The 16297-nt window shown below is 36.9% G+C and overlaps 1 protein-coding gene and 1 pseudogene across 2 annotated transcripts; both read left to right on the top strand.

Moving 5' to 3' along the window:
• Positions 1–921: 921 nt before the first annotated feature.
• The window catches only part of LOC132641584 (F-box protein CPR1-like), a 72948-nt pseudogene continuing 57572 nt past the window's right edge, over positions 922–16297 (top strand).
• LOC132641586 (uncharacterized) lies at positions 8188–11705 on the top strand. 2 transcript variants are annotated; one of them, XM_060358624.1, is made up of 4 exons: positions 8188–8491; positions 8562–8663; positions 9051–9404; positions 11476–11705. In XM_060358624.1, exons 1-4 carry the CDS (start codon positions 8489–8491, stop codon positions 11557–11559), a joined length of 543 nt encoding a protein of 180 aa, XP_060214607.1. In that variant the 5' UTR covers positions 8188–8488; the 3' UTR covers positions 11560–11705. The 2 variants fall into 2 exon arrangements, with proteins under 2 accessions (XP_060214607.1, XP_060214608.1); XM_060358625.1 differs by having other exon boundaries at positions 8446–8663.

The raw sequence follows: 16297 nt of genomic DNA, 5'->3' as shown, positions 1-16297 counted from the left end.
TAGTTCATATAATTCTCTTCATCAAACCCTTTTATTTTTCTCCCAAGAATTCATCAATTCACAACTATAAATGATTAGGGAGTAGAAACATTACCTTTCATGAGTAGTCACCACGAAATCAACATCCCCAAGTTCGATTTTTAGCTTAGAATGACGGTAACAACTTGTACTACACTTTATCCTTCACGAGCCTCGGGATTCGGGGCCTTCAACTTGGTTGATTCTCTACTTTCTCTCTCTAATTCTCCTCTCTCTCCCTTTCTCTCTCTAAAATCTGAAAATATGGAGGAAATGGGGCTGCTAGGGTTAACATTTCCCTTAAATACCAAGGGGAAATGGGTTTGACCCAACTTGAAATCAGGTTGGGACCTTTCTGTCTTAAAACGACCATATCTCCCTATCCCGATGTCACCTGTGGGACCAAGACCTATGGTTGGAAAGGTATTTCAATTATCTACAACTTTCATTCTTTGAGTTTTCCCAAATTCCCAATTTATGATAGGGTTATGGCCTCCCGAAATCAGGTGACCTGAAACGTACTTACGGACCAAGTTACGGCCCGTAACACGAAGTACGGACCGTAACTTGGTACCGTACCTTAGTGAAAATTTCCAGTGAGGTTCTGGAAATGTTTGATGTGTTACGGACCACTGTTACGGCCCGTAACACGAAGTACGACCCGTAACGTCACCGTTACGCTGACAGAATTTCCAGCGAACGAGCTTCAGTAAAATGGGCATAACTCTTTGCACAGATGTCCGTTTGACCCCCATAATATACCGTTGGAAAGCTATTTCAAAGGGCTACAAATTTAATCAAGGAATTTTTCTCAAATTACCAACTGGTTTTCATGAAAATTGACTGGAAGACAGACGTATCGAAAACTTAGCCGATTCTATAGGATTTCAAGTGTCTTACTATTAGCCATATTGAGACGATCATATCTCCTTGCTCCAATTGGCTTGGTCCTTATATCGTTAGAAAGGTATTTCTACATACTACAACTTCATTGATAGTACCTTCCCAAATTCCAAACCGATCAAGGAGTTACCGCTGCCCGAAATAGGCTTATCAACCATTTTCGCAAAACGTTCAAACTTTCAATGTTTCCACTAGAACTCTAATAATATGAGCTTATACTCAGTTCCAAGATGCGGGGTGTTACAAGTTCCCTTTTGTTTAGCCGCGCTTTCTTCCTATGTTAGGTAAATTTCTCATTCCAACGAAATAGAATTTAAATATTCTTGCTTGTAAGCACCTAAAATAAGTCAATCCAAACAGGCACTAAGAAAATCTACCTTTTTAAAAAAAAAAAAAAAAGTTAGTAATACTTAAGACTTAACTTGATGCTTGGTCTTCCACGTGACCCTACTAGACTATTCATTCAGCGTCTGCTATCTTACAACATCTCAGAGACATCCCAATTGAACTCACTTCAGATATTCCTATGATGTTTTCGTTTGTTTGTTATGGAATTGGCTTCATCAGGCTATTAAGACCATCCTCTCCTACACACTCCTTTCACGGTATGAGAAGATTTTCAATCCAACTTCCTTTACTACAATGGGTGATTCGATAATCCCTGTTCTTCCCAGAGAAGTCATCATGGAGATCCTCTTAAAGCTGCCCCTGAAGTCCCTGTTGAAATTCATTTGTGTTTCAAAATTATGGCTTCAACTTATCTCCACTCCTGAGCTTGTAAAAATCCACTTGAAATTAACAGTTAATGACAAAGAATGCAGCCAATATAGGGTTATTTTTCAAGATAAATCCACAGGCAATTTCAAGTATGTAGTCTCCCTACCTTGTTTCACAAAGAAAAAACTGAGCTATTTAACATGGATTCTCCCATGGAAAACTCCACTATGTATACTTGGATTGCGGGTTCTGTCAATGGATTACTTTGTCTGTACAGTATGATAAAGGAGCCAGTTCCATGGAACCCCACAATTAGGAAGTCTAAAAAATTGCCTACGGTTGGAGCTAACTTGAGGAGGGATTGCTCTTACTATCTCAAATAGGGTTTTGGATATGATGAGTCACATGACGATTATAAAGTAGTAGTTGTTCAGTGTATTTCTGAGGATGGCGGTTCATATGATACTGTAGTCAACATTTACGGTTTGAGGACTGGTTCTTGGAGAACAATCAATAAGTTTCAGGGAAACTTTCTGATAAATTCTTCAGGTAAATTTGTTGATCGGAAACTTTATTCCTTCAAGCTTCAACAATTAGTTGAAGGCTAGAAAATAAAGAATCGCCCAAAAAATTAAGGCCAAACCCATTGACAGACACCTGTGGTCGTCCACTTCTTTCACTTGAGCACTTAAAGTGGCCCTTGTTCAATTTAGACACTTCAGGTGGGCCATTCCTATTCCACTTAGACACTTTTTGCACCGTTATCGGAGCAAAACCAACACCAGTCGTCTCCTACGTGGATTAAGTGGCAAATTAAATTGTGCTAGCTCATTTAAATTGTGCCAACTCAATTAAATTTTGCCAACTCATTTTAATTGTAAATTCACTAATTTGTAAATTCGTGGAGTTTTGACCATTAAAAATTGAGGCTTTTGGGCTGGTTGGATGTGCAATAAGGTGGCGCCCCCTTTGGTGTTGGTTTTGCTCCGATAACGGTGAAAAAAGTGTCTAAGTGGAATAGGAATGACCCACCTGAAGTGTCTAAATGGAACAAGGGTCACTTTAGGTGCTCAAGTGAAAGAAGTGGACGACCACAGGTGTCTGTCGATGGGTTTGGCCAAAAATTAATTAGGGGAGGAAAGAATACTTTCCTGAAAAAAGTAACAGTTATTACAGTAAAACCTGTGGAAGAACATACATTTAAAAGGAAGATAACGAAATAAAAGGAAAAACCATGAAAATCTTCCCTTGTCAGCATCAAAGTTCATGTTCGTTAGTATGAAACTCAAATGGTGATAACTTAAAATGAACGCATTGTTTCTGGACTAAAGCAAGTACCACGTTTTCCACCATGTCTCTATGAAGAGTTCAAGAAGTAATTAAGCTTAAAAGGAATTGAAAAGGTTGGAGCATTAAATCTATTTGGACTGTTATGTTTTATATAATAATCCATTCATTATATGTATTTAATAAAGCAAACAAAGAGTTCAAAACAGTTTTAACATTTATTTCCATCTGAACGTGTCTTCCACATTTTTATTCTTTTAGTGTTGTATGATTTTTATCTTTTTTTTTTTTAATGAGATTTTAATTTAATGTAGAGGCAAAATGATAATTCAACTTCGAATATAAGAGCTTCCCCTTTTAGTATTATAGGATAATAAACAAGGTGACATACCAAAAATGTCGCTAAACAATTTAATCATGAAATATTCAAAAAGCCTCGTCAAATATAAATATTTACTTTTAAAAAAAATATTCTAGAATTAATTAAGTGAAACAGATAGGAGTACCAAAAATTTGAGAAAAAGACCCAAATCCTTGTTGGACTTAAATTGAACTTGTCTTGATCAGTGTTTTAGGGAAACAAAGCCGCAATAATCACAAGAGAGAAACATACTTGGATTAGATCGTTGTTTGAAACAGTTCATCACTATAAATTAGAAAAACAATTATAAATTCCTATTATAATTTTGAACTAGATGCAGATACAGAGAAGGAAAATTTACCCTTTTACTATGCGAAAAGATTAATTTTACTTGCCGCTATACTTTTCACAAAAAATACCCATCAACGTTAGCCAAGCAGTTCAAATATACCCCTCATCCATTAGAAATATTCAATGTGGAACTTCAATCCTATCGGCATTTTGATGTGGTACACATCACATGACATGCCACCTCACCATTTCAACCCATTTTACCACTTTTCCTCCATTTCTTTGTCACGACCCAACTGGAGGGTCATGACGGGTACTCGGAGCTAACCTACCGAGCACCAAAAAACATATATGCATCTATTATCCATACCTGAGTGGGCCATAATGCTACCTCATAGATACCATAAGCTATATGGGACACAAGCCCAAAAGATAATATACATACGTCATCAAGCTAATCCCCAGTATACATGCCGACAAGGCTATCAAAACGAGAATATAATAAAACATAGACTGAGATGGTCATAGAACCTCTAACTATACATATCTGTCTACGAGCCTCTATCGGAGTGCATAACATAACAAGGAAGGGACAGGACCCCGCCATACCTATATGTATACAAAAGAGTCATAAAAACTGGACTGCAACTCCGGAATAAGTGGAGTGCTCTTGTACAATAGCTGAGAAGGCAGCCTATGAGTCTAAACCGTCTCCCTTTCTACCTGCGGGCATGAACGTATCGTCCACAAACAAAAGGACGTCAGTACGAATAATGTACCGAGTACGTAAGGCAGAAATATAACATAATGAACATATACTGTAAAGAAGATGGGTAAGAATAAACTTGGCACTTCTGACTTACCAATGAGAAACTAGCATGTATGTCTCTCTCTATTCTCATGTGCTTAACTACATTTATGTACAATACTGTGGCTCTGACCTACTTATCATCCTAGTGTTATCTGCCCAACTGATCAATGGTAACTGCCCGACTGGCCGTAGCATAGTGGTAACTGCCCATCTGATTATCGCCCGATGGTAGAGCGCTGCCCAACTGGTAGTAGCTTGGTGGTAATAATTGCCCAACCAGCCGTAGCATGATGGTAAATACATATCTTCCCGACCGGTCGTAGCTCGGTGGTATAACTGCCTAATCAGCCATATCATGGTGGTAAATAGTGATACATAATTTGCCTAACTGGTTGTAGACCAGTGGTAAATATAATCAACATCATAACCAGACCTCTATGGCTGATTTCTACGCACTTCTCATGATAATTACTTATCCGTTAATGACTACATGATTACATAAGTCTTATAAACATATTTCCAAGCCATTAAGGCTTCTCCCCGATTAACTAAACCTTAACCAAATCCCGAGATACATCATAAGCCTCTCTTCTAGCATTAAATACCTCATTAGGGATCTTCCACTAGAATACTATTCATGTCTTACAAAACATTCCTTAAGAACACATTTCTAAATTCATCGGAGTGACATAAGGTGGTTTTACCTCCGATTATCGTTATGGATCTTTCATCGTCGGTGTATCTCACCTTGAAGGAATCAATGACTATAAGATGAGATTAACAACAATAAACAAGATTAATTATGTCATAGGAACATCAAGATACATAAGCTCCTAACATTTCTAAGAGTGAAGTCATTATGGACATCATTTGTTAAAGTATGCGTCGATAAGATCATGCCATAAGAAAGAAAGGGACAACCTTACATACCTCAAGTCTCCCAAGCCATTCAACAATCGGGCTAATCACAACTAGCACGCCATTCCTATAACAAGGAATATATATATATATATATATATATATATATATAAACTTAGATGGTGTTAGTATATCACGTATCACTACAAAAAAATGCTTAAATTGCGGCGGTTTAATAGCGGGGGTCAGATACAACCCCCGCAAATTTCATTAAATAGCGGGGGTTTACATGTCTGATACAAATAAAAGAAACTAGCGGGGGTTTGGAACCTCCACCATCTGGAAAAAAAAAATAGCGCACAACTTTTCCCTCACTTTTTTTTTTGGCTCTTTTTTTTCTGAAAAATTTTACCCCTCTCAAAACCCTATGCCTCTCTCACTACTTTTTATTTCTGCAAATAAGATACAAAAGCAGTTTGGTTTTTATTTCGACTTTCTCAAGCAAATGCGTCCTAATCCGTTTGGTTGTATTCTTCCAACAATATGGTCTGTTGAGATCTCTTTTGTTTGAACAAAAAGGAAAACAAAGAAATTCTCAAAGTATCTTCTGATTTCTTGGGCATTCTTTCTAACTTTCTTTTTTTCTTTCAAAAATTAAGGAATTACTTTGAAATATCCTTTCTCAAACGTCAAATGAAATTGGTCCAAACATGGGTACGAAATTAGTTTAAAATAGAAGTTGGAGTTTTTGAACGAAATTGGTCCAAACATTGATCTCAAAGGTAAATTTTCTACTGCTACTACTTCTACTAATCTATCTATTATCTCAAGTATCTTTTGATTTTTGGTATTTCAGTATATGGGTTTTCCCTTTTCTTAATGTTTTCATGTGATTATATGTTCAAACACCTATGATTTTTTAAAGATTGACACTTCAATCGCTGATTAATGAATAATATGAGTTCACTAATTTTTTGGGTTTACCAGGTTCTTCTTCATATTTTGATTGTTTTGCTGCGTGTCTTCACTGCTCAGTTTAGGTGATCTACACAGTTATTAGGTGAGTTTTTTTTTCGATTTCCTCTTTATTTTTCCATCTTTTCTGATTATCAGTGCTGAGTTTTAAATTGAAGAATGTTTTTTTCTGTGTTTTGAGTCTTCCATGGAAGATTTAGCTTACTTTCACCTAAATTTTTTGGCTAATTGGTGATAAATCTCTACACCTCTGTTGTGCGTGTTCAGCTGCTTCGCTGTTTTCATGGTTTATTCTTTATTTTACTGTTTTAAGCTTTTCAAAGTGCAGTAAGAATGGAACCGCTATCAAACTTGCCTTGGAGGTGATTGACAAATTGCCTGAAAGAACTTACTTTTCGCTGTGTTAGGACCCTCTTAAATCCAGATTGTTTAACCAAAAATAGCTTTGAATAGGATGTTTCAGAAGAGAAAAAGGGACACGGAAAAGAGAAAACTTACATCTATAATCTTCATATTACTATATTCTCCCCCAAAAAACTGTGAGGACCCACAGCTGGGCGCTAACCATACTGTGAACCCCTGGGTACAGCTGGGCGCTAACCATACTGACCCCATGAACATGCGTACATACATACATACATGACATGCATACTCAGGTATTGTACGGGCAGGTGAGAGTCGTCTCCTTTGGGAGAACAAAAGGGGGGAGGTCACGGGTTCGATACCAGCCGCTGCAGCGTATATCGAATTGTCTGTTGGCACCTGCCCATACAATACCTGAGTATGCATGTCATGTATGTATGTATGTACGCATGTTCATGGGGTCAGTATGGTTAGCGCCCAGCTGTACCCAGGGGTTCACAGTATGGTTAGCGCCCAGCTGTGGGTCCTCACAAAAACCATGAATTGGAAGGGAAGAAAAAATATGCAAAAGAGGGAGGAAGGAAGAAAGAAATACAGAAAACATACCAAAAAACCATGTTAGATTATGTATGCTCTCTGTTAGAATTAATTATTTTTTCATTTTCTATTATGTTCACTTATGCTAATAGGAAACTCATTTTCTTTCTCATGAATTCTTATAGGTGATATTGTTGCACACTAATCTAATAAACTAATGGATAAATCTTGGATTGGAATGCCAAGGAACACACCAGAGTATGTGATTGGTTTGAATCAATTTCTTAATTTTGCATTTAACAATGCAGCTATAGGACCAACACATCCGACTCTTCAATCAACGCCATGCCTGCCAACACATCCGACCATGTCATTTCGGGCAACAACACATCTGGCCCCATCATTTCAGCCTACATCGCAGGCGACTCCAACATTTCAGCCGGCATCACAGCCGTCTCGATCAATTCACTCAATATCCCATCCAGCTCCGATGGATCAGGCCGCACCACAGCCGACTCCAGCAGTTCACCAAGCATCACAACCATCTCGATCAGTTCATTTGACATCAAATTTGGCTTCGACAGATCAGGACTCACCACAACCATCTCTGTCAGTTCACTCGACATCACATTTGGCTTCGACAGATCAGGACTCAACACAGCCAGCTCCAACAGTTCAGGCCGCATCCAAAAAGCGTTCTAGGTCGCATTGGATTGTAGACGCAATAGGTAAATACTTTTGACTATCAGTACATATTCAACAGTCCCTTCTAAGTTGCTGTTCATCTCTCTCGTGGCTTCAACTGATCTCTTTTCTTATTATAGATTCAGAAGAAAATATCAGGAAACTCAGAGTGAAAGTTAATGAAGTGATCAATTTAACGTGTGAAGAACGTATTGTGGTTGATTTTGATTACTTGGATGAACCATTTGGAGATGGACGCGGCCTTCTTTCACGCTTTTGTGGAATTTTGGCATGTGACTGCTCTTTATTTCCAATCAACTTTGAGAAATGGTTAAGTTTACCTATTTCATACTTCAACCGCGTCTTCGATCAAATTATAAAGGTATAAGCTCTATATTATTACAACTATATCACTGTCTCTTTTTTGGTGAGAAGCACAACTATATCAAATTATAAAGGTATAAGCTCTATATTATTACAACTATATCACTGTTTCTTTTTTGGTGAGAAGCACAACTATATCAAATTATAAAGGTATAAGCTAACCAATGTTTTATTCTTGAAGCCCAAGTTCTTCTTTAGGACAACCGAGTCAGTTGCAATGGGACATGTCTATAAATCTAAAGAAATAGACTATACCACACACAGGCGGCTCCAAAGCCAATGCTACGAGAAGGGCTGAAATGGTGAGTAAATTAACTTGCTATGTAATTATTTCTATGTAGTAAATAATTCTGATTTGATTTTTATTTATAGATGGCTCAGACTGGACAAAGGCCTGGACGAGCACAAATATACCTTGCTACTCATAAGAATCAAGATGGAGTATATGTTAATGAAGCAGCAAAAGAAATATGCGTAAGTTTCTGTGAATTCTCAGCTTATCTCAAGAAACAAATCATGAGGATTGGGGAGTAGGGCAGATAATTGAAGTGAGCTAATGCTGATTTTTGTATATGAAAAAATGATCGGTGGTCATCTGATTGACGTTTTTAATATAGCAATATGATCTGATTCTATGCTCTCTGTTTCATTGTTTGAAGTTATTTTTTTCAAATTTGTCCTTAGAATCCCATCTCTTTGCTTTGTATCCTAAGTTTAAGGAATCACGTTAAAGTTTTTCCATCTTATGGGTTAAAAATTAATGAAGCTTCATAGTTAAAAGCCATGTCTCTTAAGTTCTGTCTTCTTTAATTTCACGCGTTCCTATTGGTTTATTTGTGACAATGAGTTTTGTATGTGTAGGAAAAAATTGAGTTAGCTTTAAGCCAAAGCACCATAGACGAGTCTCAAATTTCGCGAAATGATGCCGTCGGCAAGGTGCTAGGAGAAGAGCACTCTGGGAGGGTGAGGTGCTTGGGATTAGGACCTGTCCCCAGTAAAGTTTTTAAACAAGCAAGACCTCGTTTCAGCGGTACAAGTGCTTCAAGAAGTGAAGGTTCATGTTCGTCCCAATGTCAACAGAACCATAAGAAAATGATAAATGCTCAGGAAAAAATGATGAATGCTTTCAAGGCATATATGATAATGAAAGAAGGGACGATTCCAGAACAGTTTGCGGGGTTCTTTGCTTCTTCTTCGGCAGTTTCTCCTACAACAGTAAGTAAAGTTCTTCATTTCTTTTTCATTTAATTGGTCTAAAATTTTTTGGATTTGATTTCTCTTTGACAAATGACGAGATTGCTGTGGCTGTTATTGTATGTTGGTTTATTTTGTGTCCGGAAAAACAGTATCGGCATTCAGATGATCCAATTGTAATATGATGGTCCTTTCCTAGGAAAAAAAACAGAGTAGAACAGAGAGTAATAAAGTCTGGTTTGTGTCAATGTGTCAATGAAGTCTGGTTTGTTGTGTAACAAATTGAAGCTGCATAAGAAACAAGCAAACAGAGAGTAAAAACAGAGTAGTACATTCTGGTTTGTTGTGTACTAAAATAATAGATAAGAGTTCCTAGTCCTGACTTAGCTAGGCATGAAAATTCTCAGCTCAAAGACGAATCTAGAGTATGAATGCATTGTGAATGAAGAACCTGCCTCATGACAGTGTCAATGTGAGTTAAAGCATCCAAAAGATCAGGATATCGAGAAGGACTCAAAGGCTATGTATCATAAATGTTGTTGCAATTCATATAGTAATAGGAATTTAATTAGGAGAAGAAAAACATTAGTTCTGAACTTGGGAGAGTTGCTAACCTCATAATGAGGTATAGTTTTCATAGGAAGGGACTAGTGTCTCGGCTACATTATATAGATACAGCTTGAATCGGTACAGTTGTTTTCATCTTTGATGTCTTCACACTATGCTACACAAATTTGGTCATTAGTCAGAAGAATACAATTTCGATTACCAGAGATCTCCAGAAGACCTCTCTGTTTTTCATAGTTACATGTAATCCTATAATCTTGCTGTAAATTCTCTGCCTATAAGCAAGTAATTTAATAACCTTATATAATCCCACCAAATCACTCTGTTAATTAATTTAAAGATCAAGCCTGAGAGCAAAATGATTAGTAGCCTCACAACTGTGTTTAACTGCATTCACATCATTAGTGCATTCAATTCCATATGAATGCAACATACTCAGTGGTATAGATTACGAATCTAAATTGAGTGACATGGATAGTGGGAATTCATACCATAACTAACTTGGAACTGAAGAGTACTCGTTGTTCTAGTAAAAAACAGGTAATATCTTCTGTTTTGTTATGATCTATTATAATATCTGAGAGCAGACTGTTTTAGTGCATAATAATGTAAGTGTACTCGTTGACCCTTTTTTTTTTTGGGTCAATAAGTGATTCCCATTGACTTGGGTTATGGCCTATGGGACAACTTGTCTGGACTGCTTGGACTTCCATTAACTTGGTTCTTCTGAAGCTTTACCTTTTTTTTTTTGTTTTTTGTTTTTTTGTGATTGTTATTTGAATACTTGAATAAACTAGAAATAAATCAAGAGATATGATGAACGTGTTTAGTCACACTATTTTGCTTTTTGTTTACAATCTTAATCTCCTCCACCTCTTTTAGTCACACCTTATTTTGAGACATTAATTTGCTTCTTCCTTTGTATTCAATAACTTAAAAATAAAAATAAAAAAATTGAAAGGGTTGGACCTACAATGTTTATACGACTCAACACAATCACTACTATTTTGGTAATTCGATATTCGGTAATAGTATTCGGTGCGGTATTCAGGTGTAAAATTTCAGAATTATGGTATTCGGTTTCGGGTTCGGTACGAGATATTAATACCGTTTGGTATTAATATCTTTGGTAAAAGAAATAGAAAACTTTGGAATTATGCGAAGTCTTATCTGGTCCATCATGCAGTAAACTTATCAAAATGGCTCCATAATTTCTTGAACGAATGAAATTTTGCATTCGTTCAAGCAAAATTTACATATTAATATAGACACCAAGTGGTCAAAGACCTGTTTGAATTTAATGCGTCATTTTGGCCAGCCTGGGTCCTATATGTGGCTGTATATGAAAGTCACCCATTTTATTAAGGTTTTCAGCTACCACTATTTGAGCGACAGATTCATAATTATCTACTATGTTTTATTTTCTACTGTATGAGCAGTTGGATTTCCAAATTAAACTTGAATAAAGAGTTGTGGTGTTATCAGGATAGTAGCTAACTCTATTTCTATGCTTTTGATTATGCAGCCAAGTGATGCGGCGAGTGGATCCCTTTCGCCCATGGATGCAAGAAGATCATGCGGTGATAGTAATCCTAGTGACAACCGTTGATTTCGTTGTATTGTTTGGTAGGAACGGATGTTAGAATGCTGGAGTGAATGTATTGTGTTTAAATTTAGTTTTTGACTGATCTGATAATGCTACTTAAATTTTTAGTTTCAAAAACTAATGGTACTTTATGATAACATTTGTGATTTTACGATATGCTATCGATGTCTCTTAAAGTTTTAATGTTTTTTTGCTTTGATTATGATTTCTAGCTTAATTAGTGATTTTGTAATCGATAATATATAAAAAAAAATCAATGAATTGTTGGGGGATATGAGACTGCCAGAACCTTTAAATATAAGTTAATTTAAAAAAAATATATATATATATATGTATTGCGGAGGTTTTAAACCGCCGCAATCTGTCATTGAGAATTATTTTTAAAAGATTAAATTTTAAAATTACGGGGGTCAACTGCCGTAAAATAACCGCCGCAAATTAGTTCTGGCGGTCAGAAAAAAACCGCCGCTAATTGATTGCGACAGCTGTTATTGTGGGGGTTTTGACAACTGCCGCAACAACACATTGCGGGGGTTTCAAACCGCCGCAAACCTTAAAAATAACCCCCGCAATTTAAGCGTTTTTTTGTAGTGTATATTAATGAGAACTTGATTCTAGAATAAAAACGGGCAGCATTTCCCCTTATTCTCCAATCATCTCAACATATATAACAACCTACAATAACAACAAGAAGCTTACAAAAGTCCTTAAAACTCCTTTCACTGCCCTTACAAAGAATATACATCAAACAACCCAAAGTATACCAATATACAATAACAATATACACTTCATTTCTTCCCAATCAAGGAGCATAATCTTATCAACACACCAATAATATTAGATACTATCCATATACATGGAAGTTAGCTCAACAACACAACCACACCATGCTCAAAACAGTCCATGAACTCAAAAACTATAACACAACATGCTCAAAACAGTCCGTGAACTCAACAACTACAACACAACACTATGATGTTTCCTCCACAACTATTTTCACTTTTAAGACTTGCTAAACCATCAAATCAACTCAACATAAGAGATAAGATGAAGAACATACCTTATATTTGAAGAATTTTAATCCACACAACTTGCTCCAAGACTTAATCACCACAACTCCAAGTGAAAGCAAGAACATCCACCGTCCATAAATTGGCTTAGGTTTTCAAGGTTTGATCTTCTCTTGAAAAGATTTAGGATGATTAGAGATGATTAGAAATGGTTGGAAGAGCTTAAGGGGCCTAGAAGAATCTGTTTTTATGAAATAAAGTGACCTCAAGTCGTGGGAAATCAATATATAGGCCAAGTCCACCGACCTAAATTTTCTGGAATTTTCGGGCAAAGTACAGCCAAAAAGTGCGGGCCGTACTTCAAAGTACGTGCCGTACTTTGATCCTGTACTTCATAATTGGGATCTGTCAGTTGTATTGGAAAGAAGACTCGCTGAACTTGAATTTACATATGTTATACATTCCATAACTCCTCATATTCTAGGAGATATACCTCTCTCAAGTTGGATCAAAATTCCTGTCCAAATTTCTGCCAAGTTTTTCCAAAATTTCGATAAACTTAATTTCTTCGATTTGCTTGATCCCGGAACCTTTAGACACTTGATTAGCACTTGTTAGAAGTCTTCCTTAACCTTATAAGAGTTCTATAACCTCTCCGGGCTTACGTTAGTTTACTTACAATGCAACGACACGAAAATTTTTGAGGTGTAACATTCTTCTTCCACTACTAGCATCCCCTCCCCCCCCCCCCCCCCCAACTGTTTAGTGATGGATTTTGGTTCTTCCATCTAATGTATCTGAATATTGTGTTATATGATTTAAAATCTTTCGGATAAAACATCAATTTTTTTATTTTACAGAACTCATTTCATTCTTCATCTTATAAAAGAAATTTGAAAGTATACAAAGAAAAGTAAAACTCCTAACTTGAAAATATTTTTGTGCAATCTCCAAACATTCAGCCACGAGTGCACGTGTTTGGAAGTGACTGTGAAACCTTGGGGTGCGACCAGCTAAAACGATTTGCATCCCTATCGGGCCGAAATTGTTTTCAAGGCAATGGCTTGCCATGACACGATTTTGTGATAATTTATTTACTGTTTTAACTTTTCTGCTTTGAATCAATATTGTACTATGTTTTACTAACAGTACTATGATTTTCGGGTAAAACATCAATTTTTGTATTTTTGCAGAACTCATTTCATTCTCCATCTTAAAAAAGAAATTTTGAAAATATAAAAAGAATGACCAAGTCCAACTTTCTTGAAATTAAAGGAAAAGGACGAAATGTTAAGAATACACTCCCTCTGGTTCAAAATAAGTGTTCACTTAACCTTTTTTTCACACCCCCTTAAGAAAATAATATTCTCCTAGAAAAAATAGGTATTTTGACTAAATTAACCTTAATTAATAAGACTCCTGTTTATTTATTGTCTTGAGTAAATTGGGGCAAATCCGGAAAATTAAAGTTAATTCCTTCTTGATTTTGTGAGTGGACACTTATTTTGAACCAAAATAAAAAGGGTAAGTGATTATTGTGGATGGAGGGAGTATCTTTGTCACGACCCAACTAGAGGGCCATGACGGGTACCCTGTACTAGCCTACCGAGCACCTCTGATCCAACATCTCATAAGCGTTTCTAGGTGGGCCACATAGGCAGCTCGTGAATATCATGCTTAAAACTGTCACCAACCGCTATGCTCATAAGTGTAGGCCAACAAGGCTACCAAAATATTATACAACAATAAGAACTGATGACGTTTAAGAAACATCTAGCCACATACATCTGTCTACGAGCCCCTAAATAGAATACATATGATCATAAGGACCAATACCAAATAGATTGCAGCTCCGATGTAAGTGGAGTGCTCCTGCGAATTCGCTCATAAGACACCTACGGGTCTGATCCGTCTCCCTGCCTACCTGCGGGCATGAGCGCAGCGTCCACAAGAAAAGACGTCAGTACGAATAATGTAGTAAGTATGTAAGGCATGAATTGCAACATAATAAGAAAGATGAAACATAACATGAGATAAAAATAACCTGTACATCTAAATGCTTTTTAGGCGGCTACCATGCATGCTTAACTTTTTCACAAGAACATTTTCCATACATATATAAATGATAGTGCTGCGGAACGTGCAGCCCGATCCATAAATATATTACATTGCTGCGGAATGTGCAACCCGATCCATAAATCATATCATCATTTTACATATATATATTTTGCCGCGGAACGAACGACCCGATCCATTTGTCCCATATATCCTGCGTCCGGGACGATACCAGCTGATCAGGTGGCTATGAGTATATAACTGTGAGGACCCACAGCTGGGCCTTGGCCATACTGTGAACCCTTGTGCCAGCCCCTTACAACTGGACACCATGACTTGTCATGACATACTCAGGTATTGTAGCAGTGAAATCACAACAGTTCGCTGCGCCCTGCAGAGCTTCGAACCCGTGACCCCAGGCCTTTTGTTCTCCCAAAGGAGACGACTCTCACCATCTGCAGCTCAGTTGGTGAGAGTCGTCTCCTTTGGGAGAACAAAAGGCCTGAGGTCACGGGTTCGAAGCTCTGCAGGGCGCAGCGAACTGTTGTGATTTCACTGCTACAATATCTGAGTATGTCATGACAAGTCATGGTGTCCAGTTGTAAGGGGCTGGCACAAGGGTTCACAGTATGGCCAAGGCCCAGCTGTGGGTCCTCACAATAACACCTCACCTTTCCCCATACCCCATATATACATATAAAAATATATGTACCATATACATATATAACATAAGTAGCATGCATGAGAGCCCAAGTAAAAGTTATCACTTTATCGGAGTGACGTAAGGTCGGTAACCTCCGATTTATATTATGGAACAGTCATCCTCGCTATATCTCACCTTGAAGAAACAATGATTATAAGGTGAGATCATAAAAAATGAATAGAATCAAGGAAATCATGGAATAAGCCCAATAATTTCATCATAGCATTAAATCATAAACTTTGAAACTTCTAGAAACGAAATCATCATGAAACATAATCATCCTTGGCGTCGTAAGAAACTGTAAGAATCATGAATCTTTAGCTCTTGGAAATGAGGACATTACAGAAGACATGTATGGATTCACAAGAAAGAAGTCATCATTGTCCTCATAGAAAACATCTCATCTTTAGTATCATAAGAAGCTTTTAAGAATCATGAACTTCTAACTTTTGGAAGTAAGAAGGTTATGGAAACATATATGGAATCATAACATAGCAATCATGCCGTTTGAAAGAAAGGGACTAGCCTTAACATACCTTTCGGTCTTCTTTGCGATTCAACATTTATCCTTCCAAGCTTGTAAATCTACATATAAATCATTCGTACTATTGTTAGGCTCAAAGTCATACGCCCATCTCAAGTCCTTAGTTTAATTCCATTTAGAATCTGTTGAAATTCGAGCAACATCTCCCCTATTTATATGCCTAGCCCGAAATCACAATTTCAGCAACCAACACAACAACAACCATAACAACATCAACAACAACATTATCAATACCAAAGTATTCCCTAAAACATCCCACATGATGTTTATCCAATTTTTCCACCAACAAAATTATTATACGACCATTTAATAGTTCTATCTCCATAATTAAACTTAAATCAATACCAATAAGGAAGATTTCATACCTTACTCCTGCTAGAACCACAATATCTTTAATATCCACCTTGGATTCAAGCCAAATCTACTGCA

The sequence above is a fragment of the Lycium barbarum genome, chromosome 5, assembly GCF_019175385.1.
Source record: "Lycium barbarum isolate Lr01 chromosome 5, ASM1917538v2, whole genome shotgun sequence".
Taxonomy (NCBI): domain Eukaryota; kingdom Viridiplantae; phylum Streptophyta; class Magnoliopsida; order Solanales; family Solanaceae; genus Lycium; species Lycium barbarum.
This window is presented reverse-complemented; position numbering and strand designations above follow the sequence as displayed.

Excerpts from the sequence above, each read along its gene's own strand:
- LOC132641586 (XM_060358624.1), top strand. Across the intron at positions 8,664-9,050 it reads AAGCAGCAAAAGAAATATGC|GAAAAAATTGAGTTAGCTTT; the intron begins GTAAGTTTCTGT and ends TTGTATGTGTAG. Across the intron at positions 9,405-11,475 it reads CGGCAGTTTCTCCTACAACA|CCAAGTGATGCGGCGAGTGG; the intron begins GTAAGTAAAGTT and ends TTGATTATGCAG.